At 26.7% G+C, this 16,778-nt stretch overlaps 1 protein-coding gene across 2 annotated transcripts in view; it reads left to right on the top strand.

Moving 5' to 3' along the window:
* Positions 1-318: 318 nt before the first annotated feature.
* LOC107438376 (cadherin 87A) overlaps positions 319-16,778 on the top strand; it is a 68,760-nt gene continuing 52,300 nt past the window's right edge. For both annotated transcript variants that reach the window (XR_011636379.1, XM_071178496.1), the window contains exons 1-5: positions 319-591; positions 6,683-6,759; positions 12,436-12,513; positions 13,601-13,734; positions 15,125-15,193. Coding sequence is in view for 1 of the 2 variants with exons in the window: in XM_071178496.1 (XP_071034597.1) it covers positions 6,723-6,759; positions 12,436-12,513; positions 13,601-13,734; positions 15,125-15,193 (318 nt within the window). In the remaining variant the exon portion in view is untranslated. The remainder of the gene's footprint in view (positions 592-6,682; positions 6,760-12,435; positions 12,514-13,600; positions 13,735-15,124; positions 15,194-16,778) is intronic.

Raw genomic sequence — 16,778 nt, 5'->3', positions numbered from 1 at the left:
AGCCTTAATATGGAAAATATGGTTTTAATAATAAGGAAGAACAGTATATAGATTATACTAATCTGGTATTTCACCATTTTAAAAAGGAAATTTTTAAAAAAAAATTTAACACAATAATCAAACTGTTCTATTAAACAAAATTTTGTGATTTAGTCTAACGGAGTAGTTGCTCATCAAATATTTATAAAAGCGTCTGTCAGGACCCTTTAGTCCCGAGTATTCTTCCCCTCTTCCTTCCTATCCCTACCCTCACCTTAAAAACAGGCCAACAGGTAAGCCATAACCGAAAGAATGGAGGAACTTCGAAAAACCGGTTCTACAGTTTCTTTCATGCCGTAGTCGGAAGAGGCCACGTCTTTGTGAGATCTCAAGAATACCGCCTTCAGGTGTGTTTGTTCTTGAAAGAAGATGAACCTGTTGTTGTCATTTTAGAACAATATACACTAAAACCAATACTGGTCTTTCAATGGTAGTTGAAACCTAGCCACAACATTTGGATTAATAGTTTGTGAAATCGTTATGATACTAATTATTTATTAAGTTTGCTGTTTATTATACAGAATAGAAAACTGAGAAAATCCCGATAAGTGGGTGAGTATAAATCTATTTTTGGGCGTTTGCTTTTAACAAGACTGGTAAAACAAAAGTAGTGTTTTGATTCGTTGCTTCAATGTCTTTTAATAAATAATCCCAATTTTTGTTCATAAAGTGTAAAAGATTATGAATGCTTACACATTTTTAAGAAATCACTGCAAAGCTTAGTACATAAAACTTGTGCAACCTAAAAATAATATGTAGTCATTATTATTAGGAAAGTTCAAAACAAATGACGATATAGTTAATTTGTATGAATGTAGATAAGCTTAATATAATGTAAAGTTACTTATAAATTTCTTTTATTAGATAAAAATACGTTTGCATTTAAAGGAAAATAAATAAACGCTATAAACTTCATCTGTTTTGAAGAACTGTTTATACATTTATTTTAAGAAAGATTAGAAACTATATTTTCATTGAATCAGAAAAATATATAAACAATTCCATTTTTGTAAAATTAATAATAATCAAATAGTTTCCATTAAATGAGAAAAAAAAATAATTATTTAAATAATAATATAATTTGCCTGCGTCAAATATTTTTTCATTAAATAATGTCAATTGTAATAATGTTATTAATATTGTTTCCACAAAATAATGTCAAATATATTTCCATTAACTGAGAAAATAAATTTTTTTAAAAATAACATAATTTACCCTTGTTAAATATGTTTCCATTAAATAATGTTCATAATGTTTTCATTAAATAATGTCAATGTCAACTGTAATAAAGTCATCAATAGTAGTTTCATTTAAAAATGTCAAATATATTTCCATTAAATGACAAAAATAAATCAATTATTTAAATTATAACATAATTTACCACCCATGAAAATCGTTTAGACATTTATGAGAATGAATTGACTTCATTGCATTTATTTAGCATTCATTGTAAAAGAAATTATGTACAAAATACAAAGTTCCAAATTTTAAATTACCTTCTAAATAAAAATTAAAGAGCAGAGTGCTCTGAAGTTAAAAAATTTAAAATACTTTGATTCTGAAATACTTTCTAAAAAATACTTTGTNTGCCATTAAATGACAAAAATAAATCAATTATTTAAATTATAACATAATTTACCACCCATGAAAATCGTTTAGACATTTATGAGAATGAATTGACTTCATTGCATTTATTTAGCATTCATTGAAAAAGAAATTTTGTACAAAATACAAACTTTGTTATTTTCCAAATTTTAAATTACCTTTTAAATAAAAATTAAATAGCAGAGTGCTCTGAAGTTAAAAAATTTAAAATACTTTGATTCTGAAATATTTTCTAAATACTTTGTTGCTAAAATACTTTCCATAAATTAAAAAAATTGTTGTTGTTTTTTTTGTTTTTTTGTTTTTTTTTGCTTAAGATACAACCATATATTATTATTTCTAAAAAATCTAACCAGGTTTTCTTAAACTTAATTTTAGCATTTAATCATTTACATAAAATGAATAAAAATCTTTACGCCTTAATATCACTAAAAATATTAATTTTGCACTAAATTTGTTGTTGGTTATGTCGATGTTGTTATTAAAACTAAACATCCATTTCCAGAAATTGAAATTTTAGTACTATTTGTTGGAAAAAAATTATTTGTTAATATAATAAATAATTACTCCTTTATATTATAATTTGAAAATTAAAATTTAAACAAACATGTTATCAATTATTTAAATTTGACACTTTATCATTTTATCATAAATGATGAAAAACAAACAAAAAAAATTTCAATAAAACATTTTCAATTAATACAAAAATATAAAAGTTATGGACATAAATTTTAAGTGATGTATCACTGTACTATATGATTCAAACTTGCAACATAATTAAAAATTTACTAATTATTTTTTTTTCTTTGCATATTTAGATTCAAGTATAAAACGCTTTTAAAATAAAAATCAATATGTTAAAAAGTATATGCATTAATTACTCTTAAAAAAAACTTCTCAATACAATAGATTATGAAACTGTAATCTATAGATACTGTATTTTTCGATTCGTCTCATAAAAAAAAACAATTGGTCTTCGAGTTTTTGATCCTATTATTTGTTTAAAACTGAAAATTTCTTTCATCAAATCAGATGCATATCGATAGTTAACATTAAGGGACCCAAACTTTATTCAGATCTCCTGACCAAACTAAAAGGACAAAGATTGTAGCTGGGAGTGAGATATCCAAATTCGTAGAAACAAAGGCATATTTATTCAGAGAAAGTACGTTTTTGTGTCTGATTCCACAACTTAAAATATCGTCTGCACTAACTGATTAGCATATTTGAGGTTACACCCTCGAATCATTAAAAGTGAGTTCTAGAACGTAAAGATCCTATCATTAGATCGAAAGTTATTCAGGATGGTCAGTTTTTTTATTTTGCTCTCTGTACTATGTTACGATGCAGATTCTTATAAAACTCGATAAAAATAATTTTATTTTTTCCTTGATTGATACTTTACATAAATACTATTTTAGAAGCCTATTTGAGAGTCAATATAAGGATCATAAATTTTTTACGTAAGAGGATTAATTTCTTTTCCCTAACTGTAACGTCATCCTACATATTTATTGGTACGTAACTACTTCTATTTTTCAGTGTTTTGTCAAGTTAATAACTGAATAATTTTTAACAATCTTTTGATGAATTTGAATTGGGGGATATTGTCAGGGGATATTAATAATTGATTATAAAGAATTAGTGTCTGTGAAGAAATTAACTAAGAGTTTTTCTTAACGCACAAAAACATATAAATAAGAGTACGATTTGAAACATAAAAAATTTGTTTCATGCAAAAAAAATATATAAAAATTTTAAAAAAAACTACTGAAAGCCAATTAAAAGCTTCCTAGCTTTTTAAAATAGGAATTATTGTATTTTAAAAGCATCATGTAATGTAAAAAGAAAGATAAGCAGAGAAACGTCTGTTTGTAATTGATAACATTATACATGCCATACATATTATACATACATGCACATTATACATGCCACGCCTTCAGATATATCATTGTAGATACCATGCAGTCATACATAGCATTATACATGCCGTTATACATTAACTAATTAAGATAATCTTCTTTTAACTTTTTATTGAAAAATTAAATTTTCCTTTACGTTGAGTGAAATTGTGTGTAAGTGTAAAAATAAATACTGTTTTTTTTTTCTTTAAAAGAACAATTAAATTACCTTTTTTAAGGCAGTTTAAAGATTTATAGTTCACCACATAATGAGACCAGTTCTAAAATTCTTCTTGAAATAAGAAAAGAATGCCCTCCTTGCATTGAATAAGCAGCGGTGAAAACGGAAGACTTAAACCTTTCCTTAAGAGTAAATTGCCTTTGTTAAACGATATAAAACAATGCATTAATTCAAGCAACCGAAAACAATAGAGGCAATAACGCAAGATATATCATTGGTGGTTTCGCATTTTTCGCAGACATAAACTGCTGCTTGACTTTTTAATTTTTAGTTCTCACCTTTTATATTAGCTGGAAATAAATAAATAAAAATCAACTTGGCAGTTTCACAAAGCATCAAATCGAATTCCGTGTGATTATAATTGAAGAAAGGTTCTAAATAAAATTTTGAAAAATTTAAATTTCTTGGAGACAGATCTTATTTTAGTCTTCATTATGTGTGAAAGATTAATTTGTATTGTAAAGTATTAAAATTTCGCAGGTCTTAGTGAATAAAGATACAAAGGGCAGTCTTTGGATATTTTTTGAATTAAGGAAGGATCCAAGTCCAAAATCATAATCTTAATTTCTGATTATCTACGTCACGTATATAATATAACTTAGAATTTTAATCCAATAAGGTTTTAAATTATTAATCATGAACGAAGATCTTGTAGCGCAGGAACATATTTAGTAAGATTCGACAGTCAATGGCAAAGGGACAACAGAAAGCTATGGATGGATGACTGAATGTAAACAATAAGAAGCTTTTTAAAACCGGAAGAAATGCAGAAAACTTCCGGTGTATCCCTCCGCTTATGTTATGTTTACGTGACAATGTGTGAACAGGCTTGATATTCTAGGAAGTTTTATTGCTGTTATTTGTGTTTAAATTTAAGCGTAATTTTACCCTTCATAAAAATTTTCTGTAATTTTCAAATTCTTAAAGGTCGTGAATCGTAAAGAAATTTGAGGAAATTACTAAACATAGAAAAACCGTAAAGTTTGCCATGTTTGAGTTTTATCCGTTTTTTCGCTATATTTGTGTAAAATATCACCATTTGTTATTTTTTGGGTAGCATCATAGCCTGATAGTGGAGTTTTTGAATTTGTTTGTAATAGCATAATATTGGATGGCTGCTTTTTTCTAGCTTAGGCTAAAAAATAAATCGGAAGTAGAAACGAATTTTAACCCCTTGAACTACCTGTGCTTAGCTTTATATGGGCATCTATTCATACTCCAAACACATTTTTACATGAAAAAAAACAATATTAAAGCATATTCTAAACTAAACTAAACTTAAAGCGTATTCAGTTACATCGAAATTTAGAAAATTAATTTTCCAAAGCTTGAAAAAAATTTAAAGTATGGGGGAGCAGTTTTTGTAAATTTATTAAATAGTACAACGGCAAAAAATCAATTAGTCTCCACATTTTTAAAAACATTTTCAATCATGAGCTTCTAGTGACATTTACCGTTATAATTTAAAACAATTATTTCCTTCTTTAAAAAAAATATATAAACTTTAAGAATTCATTCATTTTAGTTTCGGAATTTCACCCTTAATAACATTTTCTCTTCATACTGGTTTCAAGGATTACTCACGTTTTCTGGTTCAAGGTTTGTAGTTGGACTAAAGCGCAGATAAAAAAAACTGAAACAAACCGCTGAGTAGAACAAATGCCTGTCATCAAAAAAATATAAAATTTTCAAAAGAGAGCATATCTTTTATTTCTGTCTTGCAAATTATAAAAATGCTTCTAAACTTGTATAGATGCAGAAATACTTTTCTTTTAAACTACGTTTTTAGCATTCATGCGTGCAGTTTCTTTTTTTTTATTTTAAAACAGTGTAATATCTGGTAAAAATACAATTTTGCAGCATTACTGTCAGTGTTGCAAAATTAATTTTAGTAGTCATGTGTTCATCAAGTTTTAAAAATGCGTTTTCATTTATCATGGAATTATTTATTTATTCAGTGCTTATTAATGTCATTATCCATGCAAAAGCGAAAGTTTATTGATGATTTTCATGTGACTTTAATAGACACTTTAAACGTGATGTGTCATACGACGAAAAAAATTCTTATAAAAATACCATACTGTATAGTAATAACGTTTCGGGTAAAAAAATTAAGAAAAAAAAAAGATAAATAAAGAAACATCATAACGATTTTGGTTAATAAAAACAAAATATTCGGTATTTAAACTATTGAATTGGCAATTTTTACATTCATATGCTAATGGTTAACCTGAAATTCTGGCTATCAAAATGATAGCTCCTATTAACCCACACTTAGCAACAACAAAAAATATTGAAAAGTAAATTAAACCAAGTAAATGGTTTTTATGCCATGCAGTAATGTATTATGATAATATTGCTTTATTTTACCATATTTTCCAAATCTTATCACATATTTGAATACCATATTTTAACTGTAAGTTTTACCAAAATTATTATGAAAGCGCTTTATCAAAAATTACCGCTTAAGATTTTTGGTGTTTCCATAGAGCCATAGAGACACGACAAATTTTACCATATTCTGTTATTTTTGTCCATTCTTTTCTCTCAGTGTATAAATGATTGAACGTAATGAATAATCATGTCTTGTATGCATTATAAAATGATTAAAAATATTTTTGCTACTCAAAATTGTTTCAAAACTGTCTCAAAAATTGTTTCAAAATTGTTTCAAATGTTTGAAAATTATCGCATATTAGACACCTTTCTACCGTACAGTTTTTACAATTTGAAAGAATAAAATCAGAAATAAATTAAATAGTTTGTTTAATGAATCATAAAGAAGTTTTTTAAAATTCCTCCTTTTGTTACCAGCATTATTGTTTGAATTATATTATTCATTATAACACATTTTATTATTTTCAGTGTTTTTAATAAGGAAATTTCTTATTTTCAGGTATAGCTCATAACAGTCACCACATGTACCATAGACTAAAATGATATTTTCAGCTTTAGTACTATTTAGCTATTTAGGTAAATACAACCTTCATAATAAGTATTCTTATTCAATTTTCTCACAAATTTATAACTTAATCGAAATTTTCTAATCATATTGCCTTTTTTTAAATGAATTTTGTAGAGAAAAAATAAATGAATGAGGTATTGTAAAGAAGATATGAGTCGTATTTTGTAACAGTGAATTATCTTGCAAAATTATGAGTAAAATAACAATTACAAGCAATTGTACAAGAATTATCTTGCATGGAATTTTATCATATTTTATTGGCATTAGTTGAGTTGCTTCTCCTTAAAAATGAAAAATTATGACTAAATATGAAACTGTACATAATTAAAAAACATGGAATTTCGCTTAATTTTAACAAAAGTGTCATTGAATTCAAATATTACTTAATCCTTTACAACTGCTTTCTTAAATGTTATTTTTTTTAATAAGTCGTGTTATATATTGTTACAAATTTTGACAAGCATCGAACCATCGTTGAGACTTTCTACTTCCTTCATATCGTTCTAAGTTGAACCTACTAACCTCTTGAATTTCGATTCAACTTGAATCGAAGCACAGTTAAACTTGACACCTTATTATAGGAAATTTGTACTTTATTATGGTATAAAACAACGTTATTATTGTAGAATATGATATTAATTTTTATGAAAATGTAGCTGTATGTGTAATATAATTATACATTAAATATAAATATAGGGAAGAAACATTCATGAATATAAATCACTAAAAAATCCTAAGTTTCTTTCAATTTGCTATATTTCTTTAATAGAATCTTTGATATGTCTTTAATCATTGTTATTTTTCTTTTCAAATGAATTGTGCTATACATTGTTAAAAAAATTTTCGAGTATCGAATCATCATTGAGACTTCCTACTTCCTTCATATCGTTCGAAGTTTAACCCTTTTATGACACTCTCAAACTTAATTACGAGATACAATTCAACTTGATTGGAAACGTAGTTCAAATTTGACACCTTATTAAGTATGTAGCAAACTTACACCTTATTAAGGTTCAAGACAACGGCAATACGGTACTCAGTTTTACGAAAGTTTTGCAGTATGTGTAATATAATTATTCATTAATTATAATTATAAGGGAAAAAATTAATAAATATAAAAGTTAGTTTATTTTTGCTATATTTCTGTAATAGAAGCTTTATTATGTCTTCAATAAATTTATAAAAGAGGAAAATGAAATTTGACTATGAATCAACATTATCTTAGTGGAGTTATTGTTTTATTGTTTACCACGCTGTTATTGATTCCTATTAATTGAGTTATTTTAGACACGTATCATCGTTTTTAGAGCATATGCGTAAATCCCTAACCTTGCATAATTCATGGAAGTAAGATAAATCTTCTCGTTTGTTAAAGTAAAATTGCGGCCTTTTTCGGCTGCTTATGCTTATAAGTTTTACATTTTTTTAACACATAAAAAAAGCTTTCAAATTTTATTTGTCTCAATATATTTTGGGAAAATAAACTCTTACACTGAGAGAAACAAATTTGTAAAATTACCGTACTGAGTGGTAATAACATTTCCGGTAAGAAAAACTATAATTCTAGGAGCAAAAGCTGAATACGGTATTTAAACCAATCATTTGATAGTTTGTTCTGTTATAGAAACGGTTTACCGAAAGCTATGGTTTTCAAAATCATAGTTTATCACACATTTAGTAAAAAGTACATAACTCTTAAACTAAATTTGACTGAATGGTTTTTATACCATGCTCTAAGGAATCATGATAAAATTAAGATTTTTAAACACGTTTACCGAATTTTGTCACTTATTATATCACATATTATCAAGTCCTCGAATAGTTAATTATATACTGTTAATTTTACCAAAATCATTAACAAAGCTCTTTGGAGTTTCCAAAGAGACAGAAACACGGCAAATTTTTCCAGGTGTACAAACAAATTTTAAGTGTACGAAGGAATATTTGAGTGTCATTTATCTTCTTCAGAATTTTTGTTCACGTTTCGTTGCAAAGTTAGCCATCCATGTGATATCAAGAAAAGAAAAACAGCACATGCTATATAAGAAATAAAAAAATTGGTGTTTGTGGATAAAAGGGCATTGTCCTCCAGAATTTTTAAAAAAATCGATAAGCCGAAAAGAATTGCAAAAGTTTTACAGGATTAAATGCATTTGAATGAATACATTTGACAATCTGTTAAAATCCTCTAAAAATTTGAATGAATCATAATTTACGGTGAATGACTTTTTGAAAGCGTAGGATTTAAGAAAACACAAAGATTATGAAGGGGAAAAAAGCTTAAGAAACTCCTATGACTTCATCGTTAAATACACAAGCAATTTTCGTCTACAAAATTAAAAAGATTTCTTCTTTAGAATTGTGGTTTAACAAAAACATTTGCACTTTGAATTATATTGCTATCAGAAATTCGTTTTGACAAGATTCGTGTTTATAATTACCTAGCCTTACTAATAAACATGGTTTAAACCAGTTTAGTGATTAAACATACTCAGCATTAATCTTAGGAATTACATAGGAAGTAGATTTTAATCAGTTTTTAATAATTTTATGCATTTTTTGGAAAATAAAAGTAACCAAAATAATAAGGGCAAATTTAAATTTTCAAGAACGGGCTATACTCTGATTAAAGGAAGTTTTTTGTTTTTTTTTGGAATTTATATATTTTTAAATCTGTTCACAAATATTGTGAACAATAAAGTACAATCCTTCCTTGTCGTGTCTATGACATAGCCGAATCAAATGTTTCCATGCGTCTTGATTACTGCTTCTGCGATTTGCTGGATATTATATAAAATACAATCTTTTTAATAAATAACCTGCTTCAAAAGCTAAAAACTAAAATATGTACAGAAGTAACATTAATAAATAAGCGATAAAATAATTTCACAGTAAATTGCACTTCCGTTTGCTTANTTTTTTTTTTTTTTTTTTTTTTTTTTTTTTTTTTTTTTTTTTTTTTTTTTTTTTTTTTTTTTTTTAGAAAACATAAAGTAAAACTTATATTTTGGCTCCAGCCTACAATGTGATCGTGAAAAGGTGGCCTTCCAGACAATTACAAACATTCCATCTGCCCTACGGATGAGTTATAATACTGAATATAGCATAAATTTCATTTCTGATGCGATTTTTAATTTTGCATTTCAATAATACGGCATTTAATTTCTTCGTTAGCAAGTGTAGTATATTGATAAACTGATTTGTCTATTGATATTGATTTTTGAAATACATTAATTTATTACAAAATTGCAGCAAGTTTTGAAATCAGTTCAGTTGTATATACCTATAAAGGGAAAAACAGAGAGTAAAATAAAAAAATAAAATAAAGTGAGCATCATAACAGGTGTGCACAAAGAATTTTTGGTCAGTGATCCACTTAAATTACAAAATGCAGTGTTTAGGTCAACATGAATATAATACTGTGATTGCAAAAATGCGGAGTATATTTAGATTCTGTTTAAAAGTAATATAAATGGATTACACACGTATAAATAGTCTTTTTTCCGCATTGTTTGTTTTGTAAAAGTTCTGTCTGTACTTTTTATCGTAAAATCCATTTTTATAGGTATATTTTAAGGATTTGATGTACCATAATTTTTACAGTAATTATTATCATAAAATCACTGTAAACTATGAATAATTTCTGTAAAACGGCAAAATGGATTTTACGGATGATGAACCAAAAGTGCCTGTTCATGGAGCCTGCCTTGTTCTGCCTTGTTCATGGCAGTTCTGCCTTGTTCATGGAGGAGATGTTATAGTCAACGGAGGAGACATTTTATGTTATAAAATATAAAATGTTAATGAAGACTAATTCATTAACTATTGGGTACAACTGATATGAGTTTAACATTAATAAGTAAGTAATAAAATATTTCATTATTAGAGATGGAGCTACTTCCGATTAATCATGCTGCTATGAAAGGAAACATCCATTTTTTACCTAGTTGTACAATTTTTTAAGTAACTCTTACTGAATATTAATAAATTAAATTGTAAAGACTATTGAAATAAAAATTCAGACTCCACATGAAAGTTGAGTGTTGAGGGTACTGTTTTATGAACATTTTATGCAAGTTAAACATACTGTCATCCAAATAACGTTTTTGTTTTTTCTCTTTTCTTCTTGTTATTGTTTCTTTTTTCCCTGGGCACAAACGGCTTGCTCTATCAATTTCTAGAAATTTAAGTACATTTAATCACGATTATTCTGTTAAATCTCTTTCTGATACAGATTTTAAAGTTTCTTGCTTTTTTTTTTTTTTTTTACTTTCTTCAAACAATATAGGGTTTTCTTTTAATTTCTGTCTAGCTTGTCTCATACTAAGTTTTTTCTGTTCCCTTCTCTTTTGCATTTGAACATTTGATTGCTTTCTTTTTTTACATTTTGGTTTTGCCATTTTTTTCCTAAAATTTGAAGAGAAAAAAAATGTTAAACATCACAGAAATTATTTAGAAAAATTGCCAATATTTACTTCTCCGATAAGAAAAAGTTAAACTTAATTGATTTTCTTTAAAAATAGAAACAAATTAACACATTTGTTCCATTTTAAAAAATATCAATTAAAAGAAAATAGTTTTTTAATTATTAAAATTGTATTATGGTTATCTAACACATTGTCTCTTACATTGACTGTGTCTTCTCCTCCGTGGACTTGTTATGTCCACGGAGGGGACGTCCACGGAGGAGACAAAAACTAGTTCTTGAATTTTTCTGATTTTTAATTTTAAAGTTACAAAAATGGGGCAGTTCTTTTTATTAAATATACTATTTTTGCAATCTAAAATTCATCTATCAAAAATAAAATAATTTTCTCTTACCTTCTTTATGATGTCCACGGAGTATACGGTGAGAACTTTGCCAAACCCCAGTTGAACACAACAATCCAAAACTGACACCAAAGAGAACAAAAACAACTGATATTTAACATTAGAAAATGGAATGGTTACCCCTCCCAGCAGCTGTCTTATAGGGATTTCGCATATGCTGCCCTTTATTGCATATTTACAGAACTATATTAATTGTCCATGCAGGGAGACTTCATTTTTGATGGATAACGTTTACTAGTCATTTATTTTACAAAAATAATTTTTTTTTAAATATTAAATAAAAAGTCATTATAAACACTTAACTAGGTTAAACTACAAAAATCATTAAAATAACATTTAAATTGTTTAACAGCCATTAAAAATTATTTTGTGCCACAGACGTAGGGACGTCCACGGAGGGGATTTTGAAGTCATGTTTATTAAAAAATAAGAATGAAATATTAAATACATTTAGCAGAAATGCATATGATTTGTTAGTTAAGAACTTCACGAAAAATGATGAAGAGAAATATTAAGAAATCTGCTGTAGTTTCTAATATTTATTGCTCAGGGACTTAAAAAATCACCTTTTTGTGAGAATGGCCCAACTAGTACTGGAATTTTAAAATTTATTATTATTAATAATTATCTTATCACTCAACGAAATTTTCGTTTATTATTCTCTTTCAATTCAAATTTTATTTTATAATTTTATAACTGTCGTTGAACAGCCGCAATTTTGGGTTTACGACCATTAATTTTCAACTTTGTAGACTTGTAATTTTGAACCGATCCCGAAGACAAGGAAACTCCTGGATCAGTATCCCCAGAGGTATGATTTGTTATAATTTAAATTTACACGTTTCTATTTTTAGGCCTATCAGTTGCCAATCGTCCACCTATTTTCCTAAGAAACATTGATTTAGCTGTTATTAAAGAAAACACCCCCATTGGTAAGCTATAGTTTCTTGAAACTTATGTATTGTAAATGTTTATCCAAATGTTTATCAATCAGTTTTCTGCAACTAAAATGACATTCCGATATAAAATATTTGTTGCTACTATTAAATACGCTTTCATTCTTATAAAAATTTCAATAAACCAGTTACCGAGTATTACTTATTTTGATTTTTCAACTTCGATGAAAACATCCAATGTCCGGAGTAAATGTCCTTAATGTACCTATTAAAAAAAATCTCGATCTGTTCATCGTTAAGCAAACTACTGCATTAATGCTTAGAATTATTTAAAAATTCTGCAGACTTTTTCATTAACAAGTTTTTAATTGAACTCGTTACCAACTACAATATGATAAATAAGTTTATCTATCTAAAAAAATTTCTTTGAGAAATTTAATTTAAGAAAGAACAAAACTAAACTTTAAGTTTGCAAAATTTATCTATCAAAAAAAAATTTAGAGGAATTTTATTTCAGAAAACAATAAAAAAAAATTATTCTGCAAGAATTTGCACCAACAACAAAAGGCCAAAATTACTATAAAATTACGTTATTTATAATGAGATTTCTGCATCTTAGTTTAAATACGTTTATTTTTAGCCTAATTTAAATTTCTATTTTATTCCATTCCATAGTGTATTATTGTAACTAAACTTATTTACTTTTAAAAACAAAAAAGCATATTTAAAATTTAAAAATACGTATTTATTATAGTTTCATTATAAATTCCCCTCTCATGTAAAGCTTATACAGTTAAAATATTACAATCGCAATTTTTAGTTAAAACTTTATTCATGGCAAAAAGTTTCATGAGGCTTAAAATTTTCTTTTGAGACATAGTGGAGAACCGAGATGTATTAGTCATAGTTTTTTTAAATAAAAGAAAAACTTATTTAACAAAACTTATTTAAATAAATAAAAACTTTGATTAGTTTAACATTTGCTAAAGTACTGAAAACGTTCGAAGTGTTTTATCGAAGAATAAGCTCTAGATGCAGTATGGATGTAAATAATACCTTTACCAAATATTATTTGCTAAATATAGTTAATTGCTTTATGAATCAAAAAAACTACTTCTTTCAGGTTCTGTGTTTTTCCAATTATTGGGTTCTGACCCAGAAAATTCTACAATTACATACGGGCTTGAGGGGACAGATAGATTTCGTGTAAACAGTACAACTGGAATAATTACAGTTGCTGAACCCATTGACAGAGAGGTAAGTACTGTCTAAAATACCTTATACCTAGAAAATAATTTTGAAATTAAGAAGTTATGGAAAATATTCTTATTTTAGAAGTACTTCAGATAAATCTAATGATATACACTATGAGGTAACATGAATTAATACTAATGTACTTACAAATGATTTACACGTCTAAGTTTTAGCAAATTAGCACGCGCAACTTTCCATAATAAGAATAATTTTGTATTTAACGTTAAATTATTGCACTATAATTCGAATGTAAAAGAATATACTACGATGTTTGATCATAAAGATTTAAAATTGAAATCATAAAGGTGTTACAATCATGAAGATGTTAAAGAGGATGTATTACAATCATTGAGATCTTTACATTGGAACATGTCACCGTTTAATTGAATCTTGTGATTAAATTCAGGAAAGATTATACTTGATGATAGTAAAAATTATTCAGCTTCAAAGATTATTAAGGTGAAAAAATCGCCATGTTTCGAGAGCTAAAAAATCAAGACGCCCATTCTGAAAAGTAAAACAAAGCAGAATTAACAAAAATAAAGCTAAGTTTATCAATGAAAATATGGAAAATAAAGTAAAGATGAAAAGCTGGGTATCGGCATTCTTCAAGATAAGGTAAAATAGTAAGGTTGGTCAAAATGATGGCATTGTCAGTATTAATTATATTTTTTTAACATATTAATTGACATAATTGGCATAAAACGTTAATTGACATAATACATTAATTGGCATAAAACATTATATACAACCAACCTCATCTTGTAATTGAGTGTTTGCATCATATCAACTTTTTCCACTTTAAAAATTTTTGAAGCTAATAAATTTTTTTCATGATTAAATACATCCTTCCACTACAGTTTCTTGGCATTATTTCTTTTAAGGAAGATTAATTTACACGACAAAACGTTTCAACTTGTCACTGTATTAAAGTTGCAGAAAAATGGAATGTTAATTCATACGAAAATATGGTTCAACCTTTCACCGTATTAAAGCTACAGAAATCCAAATGTTATTGCAAAAATTTGAATAACGTATTCCAAAATTTCTAATATAGAAGAATTCAAATTCATGCAACTAATAAAAAAACCGATCCGCTTCTACTTTTTGATTCATCGAATAATTTGTCAAAAAATACAATTTGAATATTCGATTTTATATATTCTAATTCAATTCAACTAATTTAATAAGATTCAACAGTTTAAGCTTTGAAAATCAGTTTTTACATTACTTTCATTTATATCAGTATATAATAATAGTATATTTTTATCGTAAAATTATTTTTCACGTTACTGAATAATGTTATGATAAGTCAATAATTTTTAGAACATTTTTTCTAAGCAGATGCTTTACTTAACTTGAAGGTAAAAAGTAATTACTTTAAACACTTTAGGAAAATGACAGCCTAAGATTTTACGTGACTCTTGAAGATGTGGTTGGTGCTGGACAAGATAATAATTTGGTGAGTAAATTCATTACTTTTTGGGCAACACTTTTCTTAGTTAAAAAAATAGACAGTTATAACTCTTCATTAGTAGTTTTTATTTTTTTTAACTATATTAGTTCAGTTAGACTATTATTTTACCTTTGCATAACAATTTTTTGGGAATGGATTAAAAGATGGAAAGTAGAGGTGACTAATAAATCGAGATGACATCTGCGGCCGACAAACGGCTTTAGAGCAGACAGAAGAAGATAACAAATTGTACCTCTAATTCAATTTCAATCATTATAAGACTGAATTAGTTTTATTAATAATTCGAATGCATAAGTAAATATAATCACTACTTCTTTTTTTAATTCAGCACGCCTAACATAAATGCTTGGCATTCATCTAAATATTTGCATATGCTTAAGACCTAGAGAATTATATAACTAAATATTTAATTCACTATCACTGTGTATTTTAAATTAGATACTTAGAATTTCTTCATAAAGTTCTGAATGTTCTGTTCTTTCTGTTGCAATATTTAAAAATTTGAAATTGATTATACGATTTTAAATTGAAAATTAATACTATCAACAAAGGCAAAGCTATAATTTTTATTCGAATGACATATATAGGATGATAAAATAAAATATATGACAATTGTTCACTTTTGCTGAAAAGACTTGTAGAGATCTTTGGAAAAAAGTATTCTAATTCATAGTAAGTTCACTAACAGTTATATCAAGACAAAAATTTAATAGTAAGATTAAAGGGCAAAATAATGATAAGTTAACTTAATAATAGTAGTTCTAAATTTAAAAAATGAAACAATAGCAAGTTTTTTTTAAAAAATTAGTAATTCATAAATCGCATAGATATTTTGTAATAAAACTTACTTTTTGAGGATAGCTAGTATAAGAACTGTGAAACAAAATTTCATTAAAATCGGATAATGACGCAAAGAAATAATGAGAATTTTATTTGTTTCTAAGTATTCTGATCTGAAGAATATTCAATTTAGAGAATATTCTATTCTATTTAAAATAATCTATTTATAGTGTTATATTCTATTTAGAATATTCTGTTATATTATATTCGAAAGTTGAATATTTAATTCTAATTAGTTTAAAAATCACCACCAGGTAGCGTATTATGCTTTACAGAGAACCTAAAAAGAGTCTAGATAATTTAATAATCTTCTTTTAACTAAAAAATTATCAATCGTAATGTCTACAATTGGAAATCGTGAAATCGTTGTTCTATAAAGTATTATGCACATGGTTTGGGCTGTAAACAGTGGCGTACGCAAGGGAGGGGTTTAGGGGTTTAAACACCCCCCTTGAGCTCAGATAAAATGGCAAAAATAAAAATTTTACAAGAAATTGTGCGTGCTATTATTTTTTAAGACTATATACTTTTATTTGCCTTATGCCTACTTTTTTTTCTCACGGTATTCCTCAGAATACTGAAAAAACATTTACTATAATAGGGTTGTACTTTTGAAACCAAATTCATGTGATACTGTTACGGACTGGTTCCTTTCTGTCCTGCCAGTATAGTTTTCGAGACTAGATGTCATTCGAGAGGTCTTTACGCGATGATTCTGGAATCCTAGACG

Source organism: Parasteatoda tepidariorum, chromosome 3, assembly GCF_043381705.1.
Source record: "Parasteatoda tepidariorum isolate YZ-2023 chromosome 3, CAS_Ptep_4.0, whole genome shotgun sequence".
Lineage (NCBI taxonomy): Eukaryota > Metazoa > Arthropoda > Arachnida > Araneae > Theridiidae > Parasteatoda > Parasteatoda tepidariorum.
Note: the sequence above shows the minus strand (reverse complement) of the source record. Positions and strands in the feature narration are given on the sequence as shown.